This window comes from Metopolophium dirhodum, chromosome 7, assembly GCF_019925205.1.
Source record: "Metopolophium dirhodum isolate CAU chromosome 7, ASM1992520v1, whole genome shotgun sequence".
Classification (NCBI taxonomy): Eukaryota; Metazoa; Arthropoda; class Insecta; order Hemiptera; family Aphididae; genus Metopolophium; species Metopolophium dirhodum.
The window spans coordinates 12,739,149-12,757,040 of NC_083566.1; the positions used below are offsets into that span (position 1 = coordinate 12,739,149).

General features: G+C 28.4%; 2 protein-coding genes across 2 annotated transcripts; one reads left to right on the forward strand and one right to left on the reverse strand.

The window, feature by feature from the left end:
- The first annotated feature begins 3,451 nt into the window (after window positions 1–3,451).
- LOC132948379 (inactive peptidyl-prolyl cis-trans isomerase FKBP6) lies at window positions 3,452–9,191 on the forward strand. Its single transcript, XM_061018812.1, has 3 exons — window positions 3,452–3,673; window positions 3,869–4,265; window positions 7,845–9,191. Exons 2-3 carry the CDS (start codon window positions 3,974–3,976, stop codon window positions 8,879–8,881), a joined length of 1,329 nt encoding a protein of 442 aa, XP_060874795.1. The 5' UTR covers window positions 3,452–3,673; window positions 3,869–3,973; the 3' UTR covers window positions 8,882–9,191.
- Window positions 9,192–9,998: 807 nt separating this feature from the next.
- Window positions 9,999–16,014, reverse strand: LOC132948378 (dynein axonemal assembly factor 5). The gene is made up of 12 exons (XM_061018811.1): window positions 15,186–16,014; window positions 14,914–15,097; window positions 14,670–14,815; window positions 14,482–14,570; window positions 14,202–14,345; window positions 13,786–14,140; window positions 12,353–12,514; window positions 12,108–12,272; window positions 11,905–12,032; window positions 11,686–11,827; window positions 11,438–11,623; window positions 9,999–10,212 (listed from the first exon to the last, which is right to left on the reverse strand). Exons 1-12 carry the CDS (start codon window positions 15,775–15,777, stop codon window positions 10,058–10,060), a joined length of 2,448 nt encoding a protein of 815 aa, XP_060874794.1. The 5' UTR covers window positions 15,778–16,014; the 3' UTR covers window positions 9,999–10,057.
- Between the last annotated feature and the right edge of the window lie 1,878 nt (window positions 16,015–17,892).

Here is a 17,892-nt window from a genome sequence, read left to right on the forward strand (position 1 = left end):
TCATTTGTTGAAGAAAAAACAATACGTTTGTCGTTTAGTATAAAATAAGTTTAATATAATTTATAATGTTATTTTAAATTACCGCCACAGAGGGGGTATCTAGTAGACCAAGGGAGATCTAAACGCTAAATGGGTAATTTAGATCCCCAACTAGGATGGTGTCAACTAGTTCCCTCTGGTCATTTAGATCCCCTGTCAATTAGATCCCGCTTTGTCATTTAGATCACGGGGATCTATTTGGATGGGGATCTAGGTGGCCGTTCACCGATTAAACCAGGTTAGATGAAATTATTATGATTAATTATTATTTATTATGATTAATTTCATCTGTTCTGTGATTAAACCATAATACACTAAAGTCTATAAACACTATAACACCATAATGCTTATTGCTTACAACAGTTACTACTTACTGCCTAGCATGAACTAAGATAGTATTATCTTTATATTATCTTAGTTCGTGCTGCCTAGATCATATTATTATCATAGAGTATTACCAGTGGTGTGTTTAAAGGACACGGATTAATATACATAGTATAATGGATATAGTAGATTAATATATATTAATGTATATTAATCCGTGTTAAATGAGTAATCGGAATAAAAATCCCTAGACTACATTATTACTAACAAGTAACAACCACATGCAAATGGTTGAACAAATATTTTTTAAACGTTAATTACTAATTAGTATCTATAATTACCACATTATTAAAATATTAATATTTAATTACAAATACGTATATTATATTATGCTATATTATATAATTCAAAATTCAAAAAAATTATATAATATATAGTAATAATAGAATATTAATGATAATATAAATAATATTTTGTTTTAAACTACGATAATATAGGTATTATGTGTAATTTAACTTAACGACGAAAATTTGCAAATTATAATATTGTGGTTTAAAGTTTTAGAAAATTGTTTATAATATTATGTATATTAATTTTTTGAATGATATAATCAAATATAGATACGTATTTGTAATTAAATATTAATAATGTGGTAATTATAGATACTAATTAACGTTTAAAAAATATTTGTTCAACCATTTGCAATGGTTGTGAGTAATAATGTAGTCCAGGGATTTTTTTTTCTGGTGTCGTTCGTCAGGGCATTTTTTTTCCTGGGGATTTTTATTCCACAATTCGTTTAAAACATCATAAACATATAATCATAGATAAGTATACTTTACTAAAATATTTTGTAGGTGACGTTCATATACGATATACCTATAGAATATAGATTCTTCAAAATATTTTAGATTCTGAGCGGAGCGATGAATGTATTGATTTTACAATGATGTGTTTTTTTTTTTATTTTTTTTTTTATTTTTGTGTCTGTCATCACGTTTTAGGACAGTAAAAGTGCTTGGATTTTCTTCAGTAGTAACTTTTCTGATAGTAAAGTGAATCTAGTTGGTACTTTGGGGGGTCAAAAGTAAAAATTTCCCAGAAGTTTTCACAAGCGACGTGAAAAACAAAAGAAAAATTAAGGAAAAACATGAATTTTTACGCAAAATCTGTTTTCGAGAAAATCGATTTTGGTTTTTGGTGTAACTCTAAAACAAATGACCGTAGAGACATGAAATTTTGACTGAATGTTTATATTAGCATTTTCTATACACCATAAAATTTACAAAATATTTTAACTCTTTTTGATCTGTTTACGGCCATTGTCAGTTTTCAATTTTTTTAGTTTTTTTTTCTATAAATATCAATAAAAATTTATCTGTTGAGTAAAAAAGCTTGAAAATTTAATAGAAGGCTCCTAGGTTATTGTTTCAAAGGCAGATGAAAAAAATTAAAAATCCTTAGTCACGGTTTTTATTTATAAGCATTTAAAGTTCAGATTTTGACAAAATACGGAAAAATCACGAAAAATAGCAAATTATTTTGAGTTGAGAATTCATAAAAATTTTTCTTTTTAAATCTAAGATTTGAAAATGTAATATAAGATTACTCATAAGTTTGTCTACCTTTATCAAAAAAAAAATGTCTAGAAGAAACTTAAATTAAATGTTAATGAGCGTCTGAAATTTATATTTTTACAACATTTGATATTTACTCGATTTCTCATGTAACAATTTTCTTATTTTATTGTTATTAAAAAACGAATGACTGTAGATACTTGAAAATTTCACTGAATGTTTATATTAGCATTTTCTATACACCATAAAATGTTGAAAATATTTTGACTCTTTTTGAGCTGTTTACGGACATTGTCAGTTTTCAATTTTTTTAGTTTTTTTATCTATAAATATCAATAAATTTTTATTTGTTTGGTAAAAAAGCGTGAAAATTTAATATAAGGCTCCTGATATATCGTTCTAATAGCAGTCGAAAAATATTAAAAATACATAGGCACAGTTTTTTTTTATAAGGATTTAAAGTTCGAATTGTATCAAAATATATCAAATTTAAAATTTAATAATTATTTTGTAGTAAGGATTGAAAATTTAAAACAAGGCTCCACGTAAATAGGTTATATATAAATTACTTTATTCACAATAATATCATCAAATATACTTGGTAAAATCATAGGCTGACTGACCGTTTTCGCTCAGAATCGTTTTTCTTATACAATGATATTATATCATTGAATTCAAATTTAACACTATCCATTACAGTGACTAATTTGTAACATACTGTACAGCAGAGCGACATCCACTTACTCACTTTTTTATCGTTGCATTGTACTTAATAAATTAAGTATTAAATTAAATATACGTATATATTTTTAATAATAGTAAAACCTATAGGTTATACAGTCATACAGTTGTGATAACTGACAGGAAGACCTGACAAAAAAAAATAATTTAAATATTTAAATCCTAACTTTGATTATTATTATTATAATATACAGACGTACAGTTAAAAAACTGAATATTTACGAAGTTTGCGATCTACGGCCCGCCACCTACAGAGGTTGAATACCCCTGGTTTGTTTAAATATAATAAAATATTATTATTATCATAGAAGTATAGTCGTATAAAACATAATATTATAGTATTTAATTTATAAAACTACTGACTAAGATGGTGGACTCAGCGGTTTTATAAATTTATCCTTTATCATCAAGTTGTATAAAGAATAAAGAAAGTTCTTTATGAAACGAAACATACGAATTACAATTTATTAATATAAATAAACAATATGAAACATAATGTTTCCATATCTTCTATGGAACAGTGGAACTCTATGCATTTTTTCGGTTGTATAATTTCACATTATTATTATTATTTTTATAATATGATTCCATATTCTCATATTTCATGAACACAGACCGTTGAACACGTGCGTACGGAGTCTTGTGAATTTCAATTTTATTTTCAAATAATGTTAGTTGTTACCATGACAAATTATATAGGTATGTCAGCAATATTTCATTCTGATGATTTTTCTGCGCATAAATGGCGTATGGCTTGCTCCACTTCTCATTGGTCGAGAACTGATCACTTGACTTATAAATGTGAATGATAATAAGCAAACTGACAAGGAGAAGCACGGTAGCCATTTCATGCCCATCACAAATTTACTGACATACCTTTGTATTTTGTATTTTTGTCATGATTTAACTGTTTCCCGTAGAACTTAGTTTAAACTGTTTATAATATTATACTTTACAGTTTTATTATGCAGTTGTGGGACCACGGAATACAGGTAATATATTAGAAGTTGTTAAATGTTTTTATAATCATCCACTCATCGTTGAATTCGTAGAGCATTTTAATTGTATAGACGTATAGTTGAAATTCAATATCTTTTTCCGTAATCCGTTTAAGTGTAAATTTCCCCAAAAATTCCCTTTAAATTTAAAGCTATAATTGTTTTTTTTTAAATTCAAATTTGTTCCAGACGTGAGACGTTCCAGTTGCAAACTTGCAACATTATCGTTTACAATTGCACCGGTCACCGGTAGTCACTTTAGACTCAACGTGCAATCTGTTAGAATCATTCGCGATGGCCGGCGACAATGACGGGATCCCGGAGAGTGTACTTGGCATACTCAAGACGGCATCGGAAGAAATTCTGAACAAACAGGACGGATACTGTTTTACAGTGGATAACGAACCTGATGAAAACGTTAAAGAAACGTTTTCTTATAATGACGCCGAGCTGGCTGAGTTTATTAATTTTGATATGATAGGAGAGGAAGGTGACAATCTTGACTCTTTTAACCATCTCATTAGTAATACAAACCACAAAGATCTTACTGGCGATCGCAAGGTGTTAAAAATATTACTGAATTCGGGTAAGTACCGATTTTTTAAAAATTTTTGTTACTGATTAAAAATAAGACAAAACAATATAAATGTTAAATTAAATAAATAATACTAGGCTTATAAAGAGTGTAACGGGACTATTTGACAAATAAAATAACGTTTGTAATGGCAATTTGTTAAACAGTCTTGTTACACCTTATATATAGATGATGTGTTCTATTGTATTTTAAATTTCATATTTTAGGTAACAGTTTAACATAAAATGTTGGAATATTTATGTTATCCTTATCTTATAATATTATTATGTTGGTGTTCAGTATTTTCATTTTTTATACTTTTTTTTTTAGTTTTAATGAACAAAATGTAGTTTATTTACAATCTGTATTTACAAGTTATACCTACAGTGGGTAATTTTGATGTAAGTTTATTGACAGGAAGGGTAAGTTGTCCATTGACAGCACCCCATGAAAATGTGTTTAGGGAGAGAGTTGGTACCTACACCAGACCCTTTTAAAGCATCTGGGTGGTTTACCTGGAATTTGCTTGGATATTAGGGAGTGATCAGGATTTGAGTGAGTACTGTAAGTTTTGTGTGTTTTGTTGAAGGCAAGAGTAGCAATGTTATTTAATGTTGGAATGCAAATGTCTTTATGAAGTGACTAAAGGTACGGTTTCATTAACGCAATTGACTGCACCGGTATTTTGTATGACTGCTGCAGTAAACTGCGGAAACAAAACCGTACCTTAAGTGAGTCATTTCTGATGTACCAGGGAGCATCTGATAATAATTGTAGACATATAGACTGGAATGCCTGTATTATTTTAGTGTTTGAAGGTTTGGTTGAGCCCCAAAGTTGAATGCCATAGTCAGTGGCGTAGCCAGGATTATGAAATGGGGGATGTTTAAGTATAGATTAAAACCAAGTTTTTACAGTTTTCGTATATAAATAAATTTAGGATTCTGGACTTGACTTGTTGCACTTAAAATTATCGAAATATGCAGTCAAAATTGTCAAAATATGCTTAGATATATGCTGCTAACATTTTTATATTATTTTTGAAAAATGCATAAAACATATTACAATTTTGGTAATAAAAAACTAAAAAAGTGTGTAAGTGGATGTCGCTCTGCTGTACAGTAGGTTACAAGTGAGTCAATGTATAATGGATTGTATTAAACTTGAATTCAATGATATAATATCAAGACTGAGCAGAGACGGTTTATCAGTCTGGATTTTTTAAATTTTTATTATTTATTATAGCCTAAGTTAAACTAATATTATAATTTTTTATTTGTTGCTACGGTGGTAAACAAAGCGTTAGAAATTAAAATCCCATTTTAAGCAATTTTTTGTAATTTGTCAGTAGTTTTTCCCGTGGCATTAAATAACTATTGCGAAAATCAAAAAATGACCTCTCTAAAGTACAATCTTGATCCAATTTACTAAAAGATAAGGTACTATAATATATTGAAATCAAAGAACTCCTTTTGGTAGAAAATTTGTAAACAGGATATAAAAAAAAAATTAACCATTGTAAAACCACTAGCTTCCTTGCTCCAGAAATCCTCACTCAGAATCTAAAATAAGTAGGTTTATAAACATGATACAAATAATTTATACACAGCTTTACTAATTTGAATATAGGTACCTATATTGATTAATATGATGAATAGAGGACACTATTGCATGTTTTGGACATTTTTAAACTATTGTGAAATAAAACAACTTAGTTTTTAAAAATACTAGGCTAATAAATAAGTAATAACGATTAACATGATAAACAAACACTATCTATCTACTGATTTTCACTTCTTCGTATAATCTAGAATATAGATGTAAGTTAAAGTTTTAACACAGTTTTGTCACAAAGAGACTTATAAAATCTTACGTTCCATATGCGAAAATAGGGCCAACTGTAGCCAAGCTCTACCAACAAAAAATATGCACAAATATGTTATAAATTACTTAAATATGCACTTTTCCTAAAATATGATAAAATATGCAAATTCAAACTTGGTATTTAAAGTATTTAAGTCTCGAATTGATTGTTTTATGCTTGTTTTTTAAGGGGAATGACCCCAAGTAAGACTTTTGTCAAGTATCAAGCCAAAATATTTAGTTTGCATGGATGATGAAATTTGTGCATTGTTGATATAGGTTGAGAGGCATTCCAAAGATCGAAATGTAAAAATAATTTGAGAGGATTTAGATAGGCTGACATGGATTTTCCAGTTGTGAAACCAGGTGTTTAGCACAAATAGGTGGTTTTGGATTTTTTGAGCTGGCTTGGATGGGATCTTTGTTGATAGCATGAATAGCATTCTGAAGTATACCTAGTAGAGTGTTTTTGTTTAAAGGTAGGACGCTGGTAAAGACATTGAACAGAAAAGGGGCTATGCTATTCTTGGGGTACAAGGACCTAACTTGACACTGTTTTAGTAACTAGATTATATACTAAATACCTAATTAAATAATGATATTACACGAACTTATTGTTACAGTTGAAATTATTATAAGCTTGAAAAATATGATACATAATTATTGATCATCATAAGAAGATGCTACATGGACATTTGTCGTCTCTGTCTTACGAGTGCGTAACATACCAAATTGTACGCTCAGCAGATCACGTTTAGTCCAGTTAGTTTAAAAATTAAAGTGACTTGTCCTCTTTTAAAATTTAAAAATAAGATTATTTTAAGATATACAAGCAATTTAAAATTTTAAATGAGAACAATTCACTCCAATTTTTAAATTAATGGAGCTAAATGTGATCTACTGAGCATGAAATTTGATATGTTACGCACTTGTAAGACTGAGACAACAAATGTCCGTTTAGCGTCCTCTTAAATATAATCTGTTGCCTCTGTCAGTACCGGTCATTTGGAGTTCAGCATATTGAATAATATTTTAAATTCAATTACATGTAGTCTAATGAAGCCTTGGAGTAGTTGGTGGATAGAACTGGGGGATGGCAATTGCTACCCCTCAACGTAATGGTGCCTATGGCCTCTATCTTACAAACATACAACATAGAAATCCAGTATTCTGCAGAACCAATTTTGTGTTGTTTACTTTAATATTTGAGTTAACTGTCCTATTATTAAATTAAAAGGTAAACAAATTATCTAGTGCTCCTCATAGACTTTTATTGATATTTTAATTTTAAAATGAGTTATGTGCATTTTAAAATAGTATACAATATTACATAGTTATAACTCACTTTAAAATAAAAATATTGAAAAAAAAAAAGCCTATAAATAAAGCCTATGAGTTGTCCTAGATAATATTCTTACCTTTTAAGTTTGGTAATAGGTCAATTCACTCTTAACACAAAATTTGTTCTGGTGAACTCAAATTTGCCATGTTGGTTGTATGTTTGTAAAACGAAGACAAGGCATGAGGTTTGGTATCTTCATAAGACTTAAGATTATTACTGTCTGCATAAGTGCTTCTAACCTTTTTTCAACCGCAACACTAAAATTAGTACCCTACTTATATAATATTACATTGATAATCTTTTTGAATTAGAACATCCCGTGAATTTTTATGTATTAAATAGTTTTAATTGTATAAAATATAATTTATATTTTGTTTGTATTGCAGGAATTGGTCAAGTTGTACCAGAAAACTATGTGGTTTTGATACATTATATTGCTTATATATCAAACCTTCAAGAACCATTTGATGTAACATATCTTCAAGGCAGAAGACCTAAACGTTTTACATTGGGCAATGGTGAACTCATACCAGGATTAGAAATTGGTATAAAAACGATGACTACTGGTGAAAACGCAAGGTTTATAATAAAGCCAGAATTGGCGTACAGAGAATTGGGTTGCCCACCTCGCATACCACCAAACGCAACTATTCTGTTTGACGTCCATCTTGTTTCCTTTTTATCACCTGAAAGTATCATAACCTTTGATAGAGAAAACCGTGATCCTGATGCATTTAATAAAAATCTTGTTCAAGTTAAAAAATTGCATTTTGAAGCTAATGAACAATTTAAACTTAAAAATACAGATAAAGCCGTATTTAAATATAATCGGGCATTAGAACTACTGCATATAGCTGGATGCAAAAATGACAACGAAGAAATAGAAATGATGAAATATTTGAATAGGATTTATACAAATTTAAGCTTGTGCTATTTAAAACAATGTGCGTTTAATAAAGTATGTCGTATGGGTATAGAGGCATTGAAATATTCGGAAAGATTTTCCAAACGCTCAACAAAATTATTTTTCAACTGGGGAAAAGCATTACGCCTATTAAAAGATTTTACAGAAGCTAAGAAAAAGCTTGAAATTGCACGGAAACTTGAACCTCAAAATGAAACAATACAAGGTGAGATTCATAAATTACAAAAAGATAAAGAATTTCATCGTAACGTTGAATTAATTACATTAAAAGATGACAATGCTGATGACAATGAACGATTGGCTCCAGAATTTTGGGAAGTATTCAATACACATTTAACCGAGTTTTATACTGGTAATGATGATGTATTGACAGTTATGTTGAACAAAAACCCTGATGACATTGAGGTAGTCAAAAACAAGGCAAGTGCTTATGACCTCCAAGTTCACGTAATAACAAAAGCTGGTGTTCCAACAAATTGTATTGCGATCAAAAAATAACTTATAGTTAAAATAAGCCAAGTTAAGTTTGTTAAATTTTATATTCATATTTAAGTTTCGGTAACTTGATTTCTAAATTTAACTGTTACAGTATGTTTATGTTTCATTTGTTTTCAACTAAGAAATTCAAATTTATACACTAGTTAAACTTTAAAGCAATAAATCTAAATAATTTGGTTAATTTTGAATAATTCAAGTCTTGTAAATAGTATTAGTACCGGGCTAATGTGCAACATCAACTGAGTTATCAACGATGAAAACTTTTATGCACATTTTTATCAATCCTTACAAATAAAAAAATTGAAATTTATGTCGTAAAATCATCATCGTTTATGTAGTTTGATTGTTAGGATGAAGATAACATAACTATAATATAATTGTATTTTAATTTTTGCTATAAAAATTCTTTTATATTATAATTTTAAAAGAAAAAAAAACAAAACAAATCAATCAACACTACATTTACCATTAAACTAGTTTAACGTCAGGGCTGTAGCTCTCAATAAGTTATATAATTTCTGACCATTAAATATCTTAAATTAACTTTTGACTGCCAACTTGCTTGGGCTTACCATGTTAAAACCATACACTACAACTTAGCTTTAAATACTACTAACTAAAAAAATATGTAATAATATTAAACATTATTAAATATCATAAATATTAAACTACCAAGCTTTAACAACCTATCAATGTATAAAACTATTCTTGTCCTACGTTGTACTTGTCATTTTATGAGGTAATTCCAAAATCTCCATACTGATTCTCATTTAAAAACTTCAGAAAGAAGAAACAATTCTATGAGGTTTCATGCTCACCTTCACACTGGCACACACTAAACACCTTCCCTTATTCCTTGACTCAATCAAATTAAAAAATAAGAAAATATTTACCAATAAATATAAAAATATATGTAGTTAGCATACTTTTCAATTGTTATCAACACTAGTTCATTTGTTCAAAACTTCAATAAAATGCTAAAATATGCCAAATAATAACTATTTTTAGAACTTTTATGTAGTACTTACTTGTTCCGCCTCTTAGAAAAAATAATAAAACAAAAGTATAATTAGCATTGCTTATTTGACAATAATAGTAATAAAAAAAAACATGTATATGAGATAATAACAATAATTATAATTTAAAGTGCATAAAAATAGACAGTAATTGTCAATACTATTCTGTGATATTGTTATGAAGTGTAATTTGACTTAGATTGTCAGACAAATAATCCATTAAATTTTGAGCAAAGTGTTTATGTGAAAACACATTTACATTAATATGTTTAATAAGAATATCAGGTTTCATCCAGGAAAGTTCTTTTAACAAATCTAAAGGTAAAAAACAAAACATATATAAATTACAAATCACAATACTCAAAAAGACAAAATAATATTAACATAAAAATTTAAATGATACCAGAAAAAAAAGACCTGCATTTTGATGAATTTATTCTGCTTTTTTTGTAATTAAAATGAATATCAAAATGTTATACATATTATTTTATTACAACAATAAATTACAGTTATATATTTATTTTTTTTAACCAACATGATAATCAATTTTTAATGTAATAAAATTTAATATTTTGTATATTTATGACCATGAGTCAATAAGTTGGGAATCGTATTTAGTATTTGCCCTATTTTTATTACAGAAAAGATTTTATTATAATTATATAATAGTTTTACCTTAGTTGTAATGTTTTATATTTGGTCAAGTATAAATAAGTTTCTTGAATTTCTTAGTAAATTGGTGCTAATCTTATTTTACATAATTGGGTGTGAACACATAAATTGTAAATATTAGATTTTTCTGGTATTTATCAAAATTGTATTATTATTTAACTTAATTGAACTATTGTTCACTATCACCGATCTATGACAACAGATATTATCTTAAGGCACCTGGTGCCAAAGCCATTTTGTTCTCAAAAATACACTTTGCGGGAATAACGATACCACCTTGTAGAATTAAGTAAGTATTTTTTTTTAAATTGCTAGTGGGAAATATTTTACAACCCGCATCGATCTCTGTTATTTCAATATTTTATTCTCAAACTTTAAAATATGTCTAAAAAAATCCAAGATAAAAGCATTTTTTACAAATTTTTCAGTACAATTATTTGAAATAAAATATAAGATCAGAGATCGATGCGAGCTATAGAAAGTCTTCTTCTTTCAGATAAAAAAATAGTCATCAAAAACAGACAATTCCATAAAGCATGAGAGTTATTCCCTTGAAGTCATTTTTTTCGATATAATATACCTTATCAACCCTCTCTAAATAGGTATCAGGTAGTCGATTAGTAGAAAAGTATTATAATTGAGGTGACAACTAAAATATAAAATTTAATTTTTAAATTGTATAGAATTGCGGACAATATGAAAAACTGGCACCGGGACCCTTATTAGCTCTCATAAACCTATTTGCCGCTTTCATATATTTCAATGAGAAGAAATACATGATACTTATGTAAATATTTTGATTTTATTATTACAATAAAATCCATTCTCTAATTTATTATTATTATTAAAATATAACAATAATTATTACCAAGTATAGATTGCTGTATATCTTGATCGTCTAAAAATATTACAACAGTTTTATATAACTGACCCACGTGAGCTTCATAATGCACCAAATAATCATTAGGAAGAGGTTGGGAGTATGTTGCTTTGATCAGATTAATAGCTTTGAATCGTGTATTTCCTGGATTATCATTCAAACGAGCTAGTGCAACTAAATTTGTACATTAAATATTAGTGTTTTTAACTCACATGCATTTTAATCTTTTACTATACCTCTAGTGATATTGTTTATTATGTCTGCATTTACTTTATCTAAATTTTTGGCAGCACAAACTAAGGAATGTAAAGTATCTAATGCATATGCACGAGTCTTACAGTGGTTATCATCAGCAAGGGCCAAAAATATTGGAAAACTCTTGAAACAATTAAAATAGAAAGTATAGTATATAAGTATAAGTAAAAGTATATGTATAGGTAAAAATATATACTTACTAGATTTAACATTGTTTCATCAAAACAAGTAAACTTTTTACTTATAATTTGTGCGCACAGGCATGAAGCAGCTCGTAAACTTTCCGCAGTTTTACCAGGTCTCCACGTTAGAATAGGAAATACAATACCTAGAACATAATCAAATCAAAAATATATATTATATATATAAGTACTATTTCCTACTTTTAATAATGACATTTTACCAGAAAGTATTTGCCAAAGTTGTTTATCATTGAAAATATCTTTATCCACGCATGTATTTATATTGATCAACATTTTCATAAGAAATTTTGGATCCTTATCAAGATTGTATAATGTTTTTGTAAGAATCTGTCTATACACTTCATAGCAGCTTAAGACTACTTGTTCTAAAAATAAATCACTCGTAATTTTATATCAATACATAGCATAATAACATGTATATATTCAATCGCATAGTGTTAATTACCAGCATCTACTGCAATTTTGTCAAGAACATCTCTTCCTGGTGAATGCACTACCCATGAATCACAACTGTCATTAAGTTCATTTAGCAATTTTTCACCATGTGTTTTAAAAAGTTGCTCCTTTGTTTTTGGTTCACACATATTGATTAGCTTTTTAAATATAACTGAAAACAAACATATATTCAATTTAAGAAATAAATCAAACACTTACATTTTAGAACTTGTGAATATAATACTATTACTATTACAATTTACAGTATCTTTTTAACATTATTAAAAGAAAAACAATTTTATCACTATTAGTAAAACTTTAATCCAGTCCAGAAGAAATTAGAAATGTAAATACTATTACTGATTACATATTTTATATTATTTAAGATAAGATTAAATTTAATTTAAAAAAATGGGTAAGTGGATGTCACTCTGCTGTACAACAGGTTACAAGTGGGTATCACTGTTATGGATGGTGTTAAATTTGAATTCAATGATATAATATTAATGTATACAAAAAAACGATTCGGAGCGTAGACGGTTTGTCAAGGATATTTTATATTATTAATAATAATAATACAGTAGCCGGTAAGTATAATTAATATTATTTATACATAATAATATACTTTAGAAATTTCAAGTGACTACGAATAATATTTTAAAAATATATGTGAAAATTTCATGTATCTACGATAATTTCTTTTAGAGTTACACTAAAGACCAAAATCGATTTTGCATAAAAACTAAAATTTTTCCTAAAGTTTTGTTTTGTTTTTCCCAGCACTTTTGAAAACTAATGAGAATTTTAAATATTGACCTCCTGAATGCACCAACTAAAATCATAATAGGTATATTGAGTGATTCTTTCAACGTAAGACACTCATTAGTCATTATTTCAAAAACTATTTATGTTGTTTAAAATATAGTTGTAAATATATATAGGAAACAAAAACTAAAAAAAAAATTATAACAATGAAATATATAATTTCTTTAGAGAAATATTGTTGACTTAAAATTAAGTAAAAAAGTAAAAACACTATTTTTTTAAAACATTAAGGGCCGTATTCACAGTCGATGCTTAAAAATAAGTATTGCTCATTATGGTAATTAAAAAAAAAAAAAAAATTGTGATAATAACTAAAAGCAATGCTTAAAGTGGTTAGTCTTGACTAACCTTAATTTAATTTATACTTTTTCTTTTCTTAATCCAAAGTCTAGTTTATGAATCTCATTTGAGTAATAAGTTTATCTTCAACAATACTTATTCTTAAGCATCAACTATGAATACGGCTCTAATAGTTTTATAAATGTTGTGTGTTAAAAGATTCACATAAAGGTATTAGACAATTTGAATGAGTTATTGAAATATTCAGTTGTAACTGATTGTAACATAATAATATAGGTACTATAGGTACTTTTTCTTATTTATAAAAATAACACTTACAGTTGTTGTCAAATGAATCCAAAGTTGTACTTTGTACAGTGATATAAATTTTAAACAACTCGTAAGACAATTCTTGACATTCTGATTCACAAGCAACTAATACATATTCAATTACTTGAAGTAAATATTTTTTGAATAAAGGATCATATACTTCACATATTTCTGGTTTTTCCAAAAAAGTAATGATAGATTTCACATGTGTAGATAATTCAATTGAATTGACATTTTTTAATAGTCCAGATAAAATTATCATATGGCCTACATGTGGTTCAGTATCACTCATTGTAGGAATTAAAAATTTCAGATAAATACTTGGTGATATGAAATAACTCATAATTTCAGCACCTCTTCGAACCTAAATATTAATTTTAAATAATATTTATTAATTTATATAGGTATTATTATATAGTTCTCACATGATTTGCTGCAACATGATTTGGTTGACGACAACATTTAGTCATGGCAGTCAGTAATTGATTTAAATGTTGAATAATAGAATTCTCAGCATTCAATGCAACCACACATAACAATTGACCCGATTTAATACTAATATCTTCTTTCTATAGTTTTTGTAAAATTAGTAAACTATGTAATTATAATTATTTAATACATAATTCAACTATATGTTTAAACACCACACATGGTTGAATAAATAAATAATAGTAATTATGATATTAGTAAACAGATAGTATTTACCCAATCATCTAGTTCCCGTATTATAACTGGGAGTAACTTCAACACTTCTCGAGTAACTAATGTACGGCAACCCAAATTTGGTCTTTTAACTGAAATATTATATAATGTTGATATTATTAGGTTATTTATAAAAACTTATATTAATTGATTTAAGTAGATCTACAGTTTTATATGTAAAATACACTAACCATTAGGAGGATAGTGATCTAAATTATCAGGTAAAAAATCTAATTTTTCCTTGAGCTGTACTTCATTCTCATTAATATACTGATTTCCAATTTCATCCCAAAGACGTTCAGCTTCCTCACGGTTTGGTAGATGATCATCAACTTGACTAAAAAAAAAAAAATGTCAAATAATATACACTGATAAGAAACATTCTCTATTTCAATAAATTTTAACATTTTCGGAAATGTATGATTTAAAACTTACGCTGTCAAAATCAAAGGAATGAGTTTTGGAAAATATGAATATCTATCACGTAGGTTTAACATCCAATTAGATACAACACGACATAGAGCTAATCGCACAGCAACATTTTGATCAAAAAGTCTACTACTGATAGAAGTGCATACTTCTGGAACTTGTTTTCCATTACTGTACATAATGACATAATCTATAACATAAATCCATAAAATGTATTATGTAGTATGTAGTTTGTACCCATAATTATACAAACTAAATTTAAAATGTGATCAATTTACTCAGTGACTGAATTGCTGTATATCTAACGGCTGATTGATGATAATTTATTGCTTTTAAAAGAGGTTCAATAAGCAAATCAGCCACCATATGAAAATTGGCTTTAGTAGCACTGGCTAGTTCTGCTGCACACAGACAACTGTCTTTTTTTACTGCAGGACATGAGTCCAATATGCTTTTTGTCAAAATGCTAATAATGTCGTCCAAACATGGAAAAATCAACTGCTCGTAATTTTTGATGATATCTCTCAACAACTGTACATACAAAAGTTTCACTTCTTCTGAACTTTCTAGCATTGACACGTTACCCATACGCTTGTGTATGACAAAGACAATCGGTGCGATGTCTTCGACACACCCAGCGCACACCAGAGTCCTAACTAATTGTACAGCGGTTTCGCGACATGCTTCTGATCCGTCATTCAAGCACGGGTACACGAATGTTTTTACAGCCAGCATAAAGTCCGGGGACACCTCAAACTTTTCGTCACCGACGACAGTCGATAATTGGTCCAAGTTTTGTTTCCGAACCTTTCTGTTTTCACTCTGTAGGAGTTTGAAACTTTTGTCGCACATGACGGTGTGATCACTCATCGTTTAGCAATCAGCATTCACTATAACTGCGAGAATCGATGTAAAAACGATGACCACTCAAACGCTGAATAATAATTAACGTTTAATAAACAATAACAATAATATAGTTTTTGACTTTTGATCAAACATTTTAAATCCACCGGTTTGTCACCACGACACCTCGTTAGCGCCATGGCAATGTAATCAATCATTAATCATGATAAAACACGATAATTACATACTTATACTGTTTTCGTTTTTAACTATGCACAACCTGGTGTGGTCTACACACATGTGTAGATTGTAGAAGTGCATGATACAACCATAGATAATATAAGATCTTATATTATCTATGGATACAACCACTCTTATCGGTCTTTATCATTATTCGGACAACTGCCAGCCACCGGGATACAACAGGTTTGTGTGGAACAAGTGAACAACACGATCAGCGTTACAACCCGGCAACTCCCACCATGTTCCGTCTTTATATCTATAGTAATTATTATTAATTAACCATATGTCCATATAGATAGGTATTATATTTATATTTATCTTTAAATTTCATCAATTAATGCTAAATTATACAACCGTATATAATATTTGATTTCATCTATTCTGTCTCGTCGGCCGTCGTTTGATGACTTCGATCGCAGAATACAGATTGATTATTAAATATATTTATTATTTTATTACTGAATAGGGCATATATGATACACCTACAAAGGTTAGGTTATAGGTTTATGGAATAGGTTTTAAGCAATATTCTTTACTCTATGGTGCAATAGGATGACGTCTTCCCCTCTTAATTGGACATCCACACCAACCAAACGGGACAATTACATTAGGAATAGGTCTATGGACAATTATCCCCCGGAGACAACTTTACAACAATTTAAAAGTAAAAATATTAAACATTAGGTAATAGGTACACTATGAAAATTAACAAATGTATAAATGATTATATTAATATATACTTATTTATATATACATGACGATCATATAATTTATTGTGTATTTAACCGGCCGAATTTTGCCGGTAATAAAATCTGTTATCATTTGGTTAACTGACAATTTACCAGACCACTCACCACTCACCTGGTCTATGGTCACTAATAAGGCATGTCGAGGTTAATGTTACCGAGCTGCGCGCTGTATTGTAATTTGTAAATAGTGATTATAATTTATAATATTCCCCAATTCCGTATAATTGTAAAACAGTTCGTAACCCATCACCCATGGTCGCTTATTACACAAATAGTAATTAAATCATGTCCAAAATATTATCAACAACACTCCGGAAAAACAACTTGCGCCACTGTTCAAAGGGAGTCGTCAAGTGGCTTGGTAGTATTATAAGAAAAAGTACTACTTTGGACAAAGATTTGGTCAAACGCCTTGAAACTGTATCACATGTGGGATTTTCAAAACAAGGTGGTCTCCAAGTTTTAAGTGCTTCAGTTAAATTTGCTGATCGTATCACTAACATTGATACTTCAAAGGTTCCGCCGCTCATTACTGTCTTGGAGAATTGGTATGTAATATTTTAGGTAGTAATATATTTAAATCACGATATAAATAACTATTATATCTCTCTTGGTTTACCTAAATAATGTAATATACCTAAATTTTGCCTATAAGTATAATTTATTTAATTTATGAGCAAAATATGATGCAAATACTTATAGTAATACCTAATGTCTAATGATAATTATTATCTATTACCCAAACTACAACCCATTTAAAAAAATGTTTAACTAATAGGTAAAAAGGTAGAATAGGTATTCGATTAAATAGTTTTTGGTATAGCTGCATCTATTTTATTTCCTATATATAAATATAAATTTTAGATTCTAAATTAAGCTGATTGGTCTTACAATTTTTTTTCTGTTTGACATGGATGTATGGATTGTGGTGACTGGTAAATGTATGCATAGGCTGTAGACATATAAGCACATAAGTAATATCACAGTGTTGTGTTTAAACGGTATAAACCTATAAGTCGTCACAATTTTATAAATCTTACCATTCTAACATTTTTTTTTTGTTTTTTGTATTTTACATTCCGTAATTTATATTTATTTCTAGTTATGAAATTTAGTAAAATAACAAATATTTATCAATGTGTAATTTAAG

What these genes read in the sequence shown, in the direction of transcription:
- LOC132948379 (XM_061018812.1), top strand. Translation starts at nt 3,974, where the DNA reads ATGGCCGGCGACAATGACGGGATCCCGGAGAGTGTACTTGGCATACTC. An exon ending in AAAAATATTACTGAATTCGG is followed by an intron (nt 4,266 to 7,844) that starts GTAAGTACCGAT and finishes TTTGTATTGCAG; the next exon opens with GAATTGGTCAAGTTGTACCA.
- LOC132948378 (XM_061018811.1), bottom strand. Translation starts at nt 15,777, where the DNA reads ATGAGTGATCACACCGTCATGTGCGACAAAAGTTTCAAACTCCTACAG. An exon ending in TACAGCAATTCAGTCACTGA is followed by an intron (nt 15,098 to 15,185) that starts GTAAATTGATCA and finishes TTTATGTTATAG; the next exon opens with ATTATGTCATTATGTACAGT. An exon ending in AATAAACAATATCACTAGAG is followed by an intron (nt 11,624 to 11,685) that starts GTATAGTAAAAG and finishes GTACAAATTTAG; the next exon opens with TTGCACTAGCTCGTTTGAAT.